Raw genomic sequence first — 12,102 nt, 5'->3', positions numbered from 1 at the left:
TGTAAGGGCTATATCAACGGTGGTCAACATTTTTGGTATTGGATATCTTAAGTCCGGTCCAAAGTCTTGTTACAGGACTGCAGATAATATGCAGTTCTTGTAATACTAAAGAAAACTGTCAGGGATTGTGGAAATACTACAGTAGATGGAGAAAGACTATGGGCATGCTACAGTATATGGTGAAAGACTATGGGCATGCTACAGTAGATGGTGAAAGACTATGGGCATGCTACAGTAGATGGTTAGGCTGTGGACATGCTATAGGGCAGTGATGGCGAACCTTGGCACTCAGATGTTTTGGAACTACATTTCCCTAGATGCTCAGCTACACCACAGAGTGCATGAGCATCATGGGAAATGTAGTTCCAACAAATCTGGGGGGCCAAGGTTCGCCATCACTGCTATAGGGGGTGGCCCAGAGACTGCAGACATGATACAGGAGATGATCAAATTCTAGAGACATGCGACAAGAATTATTTCAGACTAAGGACATGCTGAAAGTGATGATCAGTGACTAAGGACATGCTGAAAGTGATGATCAGAGACTAAGGACATGTTACTGTATATGGGGCTGCTAGAGATTACTTTTATTTACAGTCTCTCTACAAGTTAGTTGTGTACACCTTGCAGCTCCTGTAAAAATGACTGGTACTGAATTTGATACACCTCTCAGCAATAGATATTATAGAAATAAAAAATGCATAAAAGAGAATATGGAATGCACTCTATAGTCTTTTTCTTAAAAGCGTAGCTCACCCTGTTCCCCCACCTGCCTGGGGTTAATGTTTATTTATTGCATGTTTTTAGTATGTAGATACTTCAATGTTCTTTGGCTATAGGTACACTTCAAACTCTAACTTCAGCCCTGATCCTAACGCTTAACCCCTTAACCCTTGACCGTGAGTTAACCAGTTAAGCCTAACCAAACCTGTAACACTGATTTAACCAATTTTTCTGGCACTGGGGTTGTCAGTTCAAAAGATAACAGTCACTTGTGGAAAAATTAATACTATAAAACCAGTGTGGAAAACTCATTTTATTAGAATTAGCTCAGTTGGGCACCCTCCAATTTGCACTTTCTCCATTTCCCTTTCAGACATATGAATGCCTATGTACCATTCTAACCTGTCTACTCTACCCACAAATGCAGAAAGAAAAGAAACTGGCAATAAAGTGCATAGACTATGTAGGAATATGTGTAAAAGTGAGGTAGAACATGGCAAACAAACAAGGAAATGGGGGGAAAATAAAAATAGTAAAAACAGGGCAAAAAGAGGTACACAAACCAAGTGGGGTAGTAGAACATTCAATGGACGTCATCTGTTTCTATTTAAATTATTATATATTCAATTTTTACAGGAGGTGAAAATGAACAGCAGCCCACACCGACAATATCGAAGAAACACACAAAATTTGGTTTTGCACCTAATACAGAATCTTGTTTATTTGTTCACATGCTCTAAGTCAAATCCTGTCAATAAAACAATTTCTTTGAACATTATCTAATAGAATTTCTAGGAAACATGTGGCTTTCATAATTTTTCATTTTCCCTTGGTGTAATTTACTATGATTACATAAAACTGGACTGTATAAGTAGGCCATTTAATAAACACTTCTACGCACTTGCAGTCGGTTAGAAAGGGAAGACTACTGGGCCTGTCATCGGTACAGGCTGAGAAGTCAAACACATCTGTTAGAGGGGGTTCTACTTGATTAACAACTAACATGGGGAAATCTTAACAATATGTTTCTGTTTTACTTATATTTGCATTGGCAAGATCTGCTTGCACGCTAAACAATTTTTTTTTCTTAACATTTTTCATTTTATTGCAGTTGCAGGAAATAAGCCCAGAGTAGTCAGCTTATCAGATATAGGGAAAAACCTGAACTTGGGTTCCCCTACAGCAGGGATCTCCAAACTACGGCCCTTCAGCTGTTCCGGAACTACACATCCCATTATTGTAAAACTCTGACATTCACAGACATGACTAGGCATGATAGGAATTGTAGTTCCTGAACAACTGGAGGGCCATAGTTTGGAGACCCCTGCCCTATAGTGACTCACGTCATTCTTTTCTTGAACATAATGGATGTAGTGAGCTCTTCATTGCTCCCCCTCTCATATCACTACCAATTCCAAGATAGCAGCTTTAACACTCTGTGTAAAAGAAAAAAGCTTTACCTGAAAAAGTCAGATGTGCAATGCCTGTGTACATAAAAGACTGCCTGGATATACCGTAATGACAATATATTTAGAAGAGGAGTAGCCTAGAGCACTGACGGGGGATCTCAGAAGAGGAGGTTCGGGGCCGCATTGTACAATATTACTGCATGAAGCATGTAATGCCTCGTACACACAATTAGATAATCATACAAAAAAAGTCGCTTTCAAATTTATTGCAGGATAATCTGATCATTAGTACACAGCTTTCGACAGCCGATCACGACACTGCGTCCAACAAAATCCGAAGGGACAAACATAAAAACTTTTGTCGCACGATAGCCTAGCGAACGAGAATCGTTTAATCAGTACAGTAAGCGTCCACTAAAAATCGATAGACAAAGACCACGCATGATCAGAAACACAAAAATAACCCGGAAAAAGCCTGGTTGCCATTGTATTTGTTTTGCACTGATATGTAGCTACGCAACCAGGAAGCTTTTCTAGAATCGTACGAAAAAAATCATACATTTAATACGCATTGTTGAATTTGATACTAGTCTCATGCAACAAAATGCAAATGATAAGTCGTCTGATTATCTGATCATGTATACGAGGCATTAGTATAAAATGTTTGTTATTCTAATTACAATTTTTGACTTTTCACTCACTTTAAACATCAGAAAATAACATTTCACACATAATAAAACATGCAAAAGGGTTTCATTCATGACTTTAGCATGAATTCTGAAACAATCACACATTTAAATGTTCATAAATAGACCCCTTAGCTTGTGGGTCCTGGACACAGTTACCTTTTCAGAGAGAGCCTCCTCCAATGTTGCGAGAGCAGTGTCGGTATTACTCGAATCGGTCTGTAGTGACTTGACTCGATCTTTGAGGTTCCCAAGCTGCTTATCTTTATCTCTAAGCTGTTCCTGAAGATTTTCAATCTGTAAGAAAGTAAACAATGTATCAGTTTAAAGATAACACATTTTAAGAGTGAGACCTTTATTCAATAAACCAGTGCTTCCGACAGTCAAGCTTTGTGCTTCTGGTGATACAGATCTTTCTCGTAAGTGGTGGACAGTATTTATTTTTTTATTACAGCTACTTCTATAGCACTGTCAATTTACACAGCTCTTTAGATATATATTGTACTTCCACATCACTCCTTGCCCTCAAAAAGTTTACAATCTAAGGTCCCTAATTAATTTCATACATACACATACTAGGGCTAATTAACTTTGCAGTGGCTAATTCACTTTGAGTGTGGGAAAAAACCTACACAGGGAGAACATGCAAGATCCAGGCAGGTAGTGCTATGGTTGGGATTTGAAGCCTCAACTCAAGTGATGCTAGGCAGAAGTGCTAACCAATAAGCCAATAGGGAATAAGAATTTTGTAAGAACTTGGGTGGGGTGGAAACTCATAGCAATTTGTAATGGTCGTACATGCCAAATCAAAATTTTGTAAATTCTGGGACAAATCAAAACCCAGTATAAAAAGTGCTTTTACCTGTACCCCAACCAACCGAAAAAACACCCTTTATTGATCTACCTCCACTAAGCAGAGGGAGAGACTGAAATTCAGTTGGTTTACACGGTTGATCTTTGCAAACATCTTACGTAAAACATACCAGCTAACCTTTGTTTTCACCCCTTTGGGATATTTATCCCATAAGCAAAACTATATATATATATACAGAACTGAACTGTATATGACCAGAGATAATCATATACACATCTGTACACAAGCTTCACAGTAAATGTCATCCCCTTAAGGTGTTTGTAAATTTAAGGTGTTTGTTAACCTCAGACATGAAATATGAAAAACGCATATCCCTCATGTCTCAATTAAAAGCACTAAGTTTCATTTCTGTCTGCTGCTTCATTCCTCTGCTATCAGCATTAATCCCTTCTGACAAGTTTTCCTGACACCAAGAGAAAAATGGTGACAGGGGAAGGAACTGATAGTCTCTGCTCTGTTCCTGAGTGCTGTGTGAAGGTGGGTGTGATCCTTCCCTCCATTAAGCTCTCAGAGGTCTCCTCTCTAAACACAAAAACACAGTGGACAAACAACCGCAGATGGCATGGCACACTAAATCATCACTGACTGTGGAAACTTCACACTGGACCTCATGTAACTTGGATTCTGTGCCTCTCCACTCTCCCTCCAGACTCTGGGATCCTAATTTCCAAATTAAATGCAACATTTTCCACAGTCAGTGATGATTTTGGGAGCCATGTCATCTGCTGATGTTGGTCCACTGTGTTTTATCAATTCCAAAGTCAGTGCAGCCCTCTACCAGGAAATTATATGCTTCCCTCTGCTGACCAGCTTAACGGAGATGATCATTTCATTTTTCAGCAGGACTTGGCACCTGCACACACTGCCAAAAGTACCAATACTTGGTTTTAATGATCATGGTATCACTGTGCTTGACTGGCCAGCAAACTCACCTGACCTAAACCCCATAGAGAATCTGTGGAGTATTGTCAAGAGGAAGATTAGAGACACCAGATCCAACAATGCAGACAAGCTGAAGGCCGCTATCAAAGCAACCTGGGCTTCCATAACACCTCAGCAGTGCCACAGGCTGATCGCTTCCATGCCACGCCGCATTGATACAGTAATTCACGCAAAAGGAGCCCCGACCAAGTATTGAGTGCATACTATACTGTACATGGATATTCTTTTCAGTAAGCCAATGTTTCTGTATTAAAAATTCTTTTTTTTAATGGTCTTATGTAATATTCTAGTTTTCTGATTTTGGGTTTTCACTAGCTGTAAGCCATATAAATAAAAAAAAAAAAAAAAAAAAAAAGGAAATGCTTGAAATATATCACTCTGTGTCTAACACATTTATATAAAATATACATTTTGAAATAAATTACTGAAATAAATTAACTTTTTGATGATATTCTAATTTATTGAGATGCACCTGTACTAGCACATTAACCACTTGCTGACTGCCTACCGCATATATACTGTGGCAGGCTGGCTCAGCTGCGCGAATCGCTGTACCTGTACGGCGATCCGCAGGAGCGCTCCTGGGGGCGAGCACGCGCTGGCGGTGTACTCTCGCCCCAACTTGGCAGCGAGCATGCCGATCCACGGGACCATCCCTGCTGAGAGAGGACGGTCAGCTGTTGTAAACACAGCTGACTGTTGTTCTCTCTGAAATGATCACAGAGTGCCTGTGATCCTTCTATATAGGATCACTGGTTTCTATGATCATTTCACAAGTCCCCCCCCCACAGTAAGAAAACACTCCCCTATGCTCACAATTAACCCTTTGGTCACCGCTAGGTTAACCCCCTTCCCTGCCAGTGTCATTATTACAGAAACAGTGCATACTTTAGCACTGATTACTGTAGTAAGGTCACTGGTCCCCCAAAAGTGTCAAGTTAGGGGTCCGATTTGTCCACCGCAATGTTACAGTCCAGCTTATGGGTTAAGGATTACAGTGAACCTACCACCCTATTGTGCTTGTACCAACTGATTGTGATCACTGTGTATTGCCGTTGTTCATCTTCTACACTGTAAGTTTTCTACTTTTAATAAATATACTTATCCATGCGTTATTAGACCATGTGGAGGCTTTCTTTTGTTTTATGAGTACCTGGGTCCAGGGGAAGGGATGCATATCTGAGGGAATTGGTCTACCAGAGGAGAAGGTTATCGGTGATGGTTGTTTTCTACGAGACCTTTAACCTATTACGTGTATGATTCTGTGCCAAAGGCATAAAGAGTCCACATGTTCCGGTAAGCACTCCTGAGTCTATTGTGGTGGCAGCTACACTGGTGGAGATGTACCTGCTCTTTCACTTGGAATTACACTTGGTGTATTTGGTGGACTTGGTGGACATACACTAGGAGATCAACATTCCCACTCTTTGAAAACTTTTTCTTCACTAAGTGAACTTTACAATTGCACCTTAATATAAGTTTTTAATTTGTTTTGGTGGAATATCACATTTATACTGTTTTTGTGTGAGCTGTCTCCAAATTGTGGAGATGGTCAAGACTCATTGAGAGGTACAGTGACCCCAACATTGGATAGGACATTGATACTCAGCTCCTTGATGACTTTGCACATATTATTTTGCACATTATGCACTAAGCACTTTCTATTCTATTTACTAACCTATCATCTTTAAATGTAAAAGGGTGACTTCAGATTCAGGAATAGTATACGTTTTTATGCATTGGGACATCTATGTTTCCTATTATGCGATGATACATATCACATTCGTTTGATGTTTACATTATATACACTCAGCACTTTTTCAAGTGGTTACACTTTAATTGTTATACAAGTAGGAGGAATCTGATTTTATAAATTTTGAGCGCGGCACATATAAGGATTATATAAGTTAGTAACAATATTGTTGTATTGGAGTGCCGGCAGCCTCTTCCTTAGTAAGTGCAGTAATCCATTCTGAATATAAGATTTAAATAATGTAGACTACATAGAATGAAGAAAACATTTTGCACATGCATGCTTTCATTTCTAAGATTTTCACCTGTGGGCTGAGCAGTGTGGCTGGAGAATGAGGGGGCGTGATTTATGTTGAAGTGGAGGAGTACACATTTAACCACTTTACGACTGCCCGCCGCACATGTACTGCGGCAGGAAGCCGCTCCCAGGAAAATTGCCGTACATGTACGGCGCTCGCTTTCGGGAGGATCCCGCCCCCATTCATCAGCGGGAAGCCGATGCAGCAGGCAGGCGGCTCTGATTGCTGCCTGACACCCGCGATCGTTCCCTGCTGAGAGAGGACGGGCAGCTGTTGTAAACACAGCTGACCGTTCTCCCTGCAATGATCACCGAGCCCCTGTGATCCTTCTATATAGAATCACATGTCTATATGGTCATTTCACAAGCCACGCCCCCCCACAGTATAAATCACACCCCTAGGCTTACATGTAACCCCTTGCTCACCCATAATGTTAATTTCTTCCCTGCCAGTGTAAATATTACAGTAACAGTGCATATTTTTAGCACTGATTACTGTAGTAATGTCACTGGTCTCCCCAAAAGTGTCAAAAATGTCAGTCAGGGGTCCGATTTGTCCACCGCAATGTCGCAGTCCCGCAAAAAATGGCAGATTGCCGCCATTACTAGTAAAAAAAAAAACAATAAAAATGACATAAATCTTTCCCGTAGTTAGTAGATGCGATAACTTTTGCGCAAACCAATCAAAATACGCTTATTGCGATTTTTTTTTACCAAAAATATGTAGCAGAAAACAAATTGGCTTAAAATGTTTAAAAATTTTGATTTTTTAATTTTTTTGAGAATGTCATATAGCAGAATGTGAAAAATATCGTTTTATTTTTAAATTGTCGCTCTTTTTTTGTTTATAGCGCAAAAAATAAAAATCGCACAGGTGATCAAATACCACCAAAAGAAAGCTCTATTTGTGGGAAAAATAGGACATCAATTTTATTTGGGTAAAGTGTTGCATGACCGCGCAATTATCCTTTAAAGTAACACAGTCCCGAATCTCAAAATAGAGCCTGGTCAGGAAGGGGGTAAAATCTTCCGGGGCTGAAGTGGTTAAATGTGCAAGCCTAGTGTACCCGCCCACATTCAATGCAAGTCCCAGGAGTTAATGGGAAATGTAGTTCCTTTCCCAGTAGAGAGAGAGGAGGATACGGTGTAATCACTGCTGTAACACCTCCTCCTTGGCAGAGCCAATTCTGTTATCTTTTAAATTACAGAGGTGGCTTCCTGAAAATTCAATTAGACTTTTCTCTTCATTGGTAAGGAATTTCTCAAATATATTAACTGTTTAGTGTTTTGTGTAGGGTGGTGCACTATTGGGTAATTTTTTTTTGCCTATCCCGAAGTTCTTTAATGGATTAGTGCAATTTTAAACTGCAGTTATCGTTTAAATGGATAAATATATGTATAGGAGAGAACGCATTCAATAGGTTTTCTTATGAAAGTGCACAGTTGTTGTTATCTACGTCCCATTGAGTCCTTTGGAGGCAGAGTCACTGTTCCTAAACACCAAAACACCGGGGACCCGATATGATCTGCCAATTCTTTAATAGTTAAAATCCAGACGATCCAATGTAGCAAAAGAGAGTAAACAAGTTTTAAGATTTGTGAAGCCTTAATTTCAGCTTGAGCTCTGTAAACTGCAACTTTTTTACAACATTGGAGCTAAAAAAAAAAAATGCAAGAAAACACATGAAAAGTAGTCTAGTGTCCCACCTGCTGGGATGAAAGAATAACTAATACTGATTTGCAATATTCCATATTTACCTAACTTCAAGAAAATGTATACTACCATACTGTGGCTTTTCACTAGATGACTGTATTATCACATGCATGTTCTTGCAACCCTTCATCTTTTTCCTAACTTTACCATTCTTCATTGTTCCAATCTATACAACATTGTAAACCCCTCTATTCAAACCCAATAAATAGGTATTTATTTAAAAAAATATCTCCACTATATATAAAGAAATAAATTGTGCACAAAACTGCTATATGTTACAGTGGGCACGGAAAGTATTCAGATCCCCTTAAATTTTTCACTCTTTGTTATATTGCAGCCATTCTTCCTCATGAATGTACACATAGCACCCCATACTGACAGAAAAACACAGAATTGTTGACATTGTTGCAGATTTATTAAAAAAGAAAAACTGAAATATCACATGGTCCTAAGTATTCAGACCCTTTGCTCAGTATTTAGTAGAAGCCCCCTTTTGATCTAATACAGCCAGGAGTCTTTTTGGGAAAGATGCAACAAGTCTTTCACACCTGGATTTGGGGATCCTCTGCCATTCCTCCTTGCAGATCCTCTCCAGTTCTGTCAGGTTGGATGGTAAACGTTGGTGGACAGCCATTTTTAGGTCTCTCCAGAGATGCTCAATTGGGTTTAAGTCAGGGCTCTGGCTGGGCCATTCAAGAACAGTCACAGAGTTGTTGTGAAGCCACTCCTTCGTTATTTTAGCTGTGTGCTTAGGGTCATTGTCTTGTTGGAAGGTAAACCTTCGGCCCAGTCTGAGGTCCAGAGCACTCTGGAGAAGGTTTTTGTCCAGGATATCCCTGTACTTGGCCGCATTCATCTTTCCCTCGATTGCAACCAGTCGTCCTGTCCCTGCAGCTGAAAAACACCCCCACAGCATGATGCTGCCACCACCATGCTTCACTGTTGGGACTGTATTGGACAGGTGATGAGTAGTGCCTAGTTTTCTCCACACATACCACTTAGAATTAAGGCCAAAAAGTTATATTTTGGTCTCATCAGACCAGAGAATCTTATTTCTCACCATCTTGGAGTCCTTCAGGTGTTTTTTTAGCAAACTCCATGCGGGCTTTCATGTGTCTTACACTGAGGAGAGGCTTCCGTCGGGCCACTCTGCCATAAAGCCCCGACTGGTGGAGGGCTGCAGTGATGGTTGACTTTCTACAACTTTCTCCCATCTCCTGACTGCATCTCTGGAGCTCAGCCACAGTGATCTTTGGGTTCTTCTTTACCTCTCTCACCAAGGCTCTTCTCCCCCGATAGCTCAGTTTGGCCGGACGGCCAGCTCTAGGAAGGGTTCTGGTCGTCCCAAACGTCTTCCATTTGAGGATTATGGAGGCCACTGTGCTCTTAGAAACCTTAAGTGCAGCAGAAATCTTTTTGTAACCTTGGCCAGATCTGTGCCTTGCCACAATTCTGTCTCTGAGCTCTTCAGGCAGTTCCTTTGACCTCATGATTCTCATTTGCTCTGACATGCGTTGTGATCTGGAAGGTCTTATATAGACAGGTGTGTGGCTTTCCTAATCAAGTCCAATCAGTATAATCAAACACAGCTGGACTCAAATGAAGGTGTAGAACCATCTCAAGGATATTCAGAAGAAATGGAAAGCACCTGAGTTAAATATATGAGTGTCACAGCAAAGGGTCTGAATACTTAGGACCATGTGATATTTCAGTTTTTCTTTTTTAATAAATCTGCAACAATGTCAACAATTCTGTGTTTTTCTGTCAGTATGGGGTGCTATGTGTACATTCATGAGGAAGAAGAATGAACTTAAATGATTTTAGCAAATGGCTGCAATATAACAAAGAGTGAAAAATTTAAGGGGGTCTGAATACTTTCCATACCCACTGTATATTAAAACCAGAACTCCGGGAATATAATATACAAAAGAATGCCATTTAATTTAGAACCCAGTGGATAGTGAAAAAATACTTTTGTATATAGTTGTGCCCCTGATGTTGTTGGCTATTTAAAGAATTTCTTTCCAGATCACGTGCACGTATTATTTAGTTTTTACTAAACACATTTAGTATACATATATTCATTACTTATCATTTGTTTTTCGTGTACCTTCTCTGCGTCAGGGGCACAACTATATACAGAAATATTTTTTCACTATCCACTAGGTTCTAGCACATATCCTATCACCAACCTTGGGTTTAGGAGTTTATTAGGCATATATATTTGCAAGCGCAGACCTGTGAGGGTAGGTGTTCCACCCCCTTCTTTTCTATTCAGTTCTATTCCGTAACAGGTGGGGGTCTAGCAGCTGCTCCATATATATATTAGTATTTATATAACCATTTTTTTTATTATTTCAGCAATTTATAAAAGTTTTCACTTATAGAGGTGGTCCTTTGCGCGGGTGACCCGTTCTGTTTTCTAAAAAATGATATCACTAACCTGGCAATATTTGGCATGGGTATTGGGATCACAAGAACAGAATTATTATTAAGGGGGGGTTCAACTGGAACAGAGTGGGGGAGTGGGAGAGCAAGGATTAGAATCTTAAGATTTTTTCCACTTCCCTCTTTTTTTTTTGTATCTGGATGTGGGTTTCCCCCCACCTTTAACACTCTCTTGCCTCCTTCATGAGAAAGAAACTCAATGCATATTGCTATTTTGATGGGATCCTAAAGCCTCGTACACACAATCAGATTATCGAACGATCTTTCGTCCGATTTTTGTTGCATGCTAGTCTCATATGGAAAGTGAAGAGAAAGTGAGATTCCCGTACGACAGAATTCAACTTCAGAAGTGATGTCATGTGTTGAATTGTTTTGCATGTGTTCTTTCATTTCTGAGCATGCGTAGTCTTGCTCTTATGAATTTTTTCGGATGAAAATTGTACTAATTGAATGAAAATCGGACGTTGTGTTGACGTACGATAAAAATTTTATAGCCTGGACATCCAGATTCTGTCATCCGAAAATTCGTAATTGGCTGTTGAAAGCACTATACTAACAATCCGAAAATCGGCAGATCATTCGTTGGATGAAATTTTACTTCCGATTTTCGTCTCGTGTATACGGGCCTTTAGAGATACACCTTTTATAAATATGTGTTTGTGTATTTATGCTGTCTAATGTTTTGTTCATCTATTACAAGAATACTGTATTGGTTTTTTTATGTTTTGTAATTGTTTTTTCTTAAATTGAATAAAAAGTATTTAAAACAGAATTTTTTTTCTTTTTTTTTTTTCCTTTCAGCAAGATAGTTTTTTTTTTTTTTTTGCAGATTGGCTTCAAACAGATGTCATTCTCTATACCTTTCAAGCACATGCTGGAGAAAAACGTATTCAGCCTGCCATGAATTTTTGTGCTATTAAATATCAGATCACCGCAGATCAAACAGGAAGGCGGCAGGAGAGACTGCACATTTTCTAAAGGTAATTAAGCCAAACTTGTTTATTTAGGTTGTATTTTCCTTCACCGACTACAATAAAAAGTGAGAGGTTCGCCTTTGTTTTCGGGGATTATACTGGCAGTTTGTTTGAAAAAAGGATTTTCCATCATTTAACAGAATGTGCTGATGCATCTTAACCACTGAAAAGAAAGGCTGGCACTAAATCAATTACAGCAAATCCCATACTGGTGTTCTCCAGTTTAGCTATACATATATATTACTGTGACATGTGTTTAACATGAGAACAACAAAAAAACTA

General features: G+C 39.5%; 1 protein-coding gene across 6 annotated transcripts in view; it reads right to left on the bottom strand.

Annotated features, from left to right (window-relative positions):
- Window positions 1–12,102, bottom strand: part of ERC2 (ELKS/RAB6-interacting/CAST family member 2) — a 1,553,364-nt gene that overhangs the window by 990,066 nt on the left and 551,196 nt on the right. For all 6 annotated transcript variants that reach the window (XM_082265097.1, XM_082265099.1, XM_082265101.1 and 3 more), the window contains one exon: window positions 2,978–3,115. In XM_082265097.1, the coding sequence (XP_082121223.1) occupies window positions 2,978–3,115 (138 nt within the window). The remainder of the gene's footprint in view (window positions 1–2,977; window positions 3,116–12,102) is intronic.

This window comes from Pelophylax lessonae (assembly GCF_965119305.1).
Source record: "Pelophylax lessonae genome assembly, chromosome: 8".
In the NCBI taxonomy this organism is placed as follows: Eukaryota; Metazoa; Chordata; class Amphibia; order Anura; family Ranidae; genus Pelophylax; species Pelophylax lessonae.
This window is presented reverse-complemented; position numbering and strand designations above follow the sequence as displayed.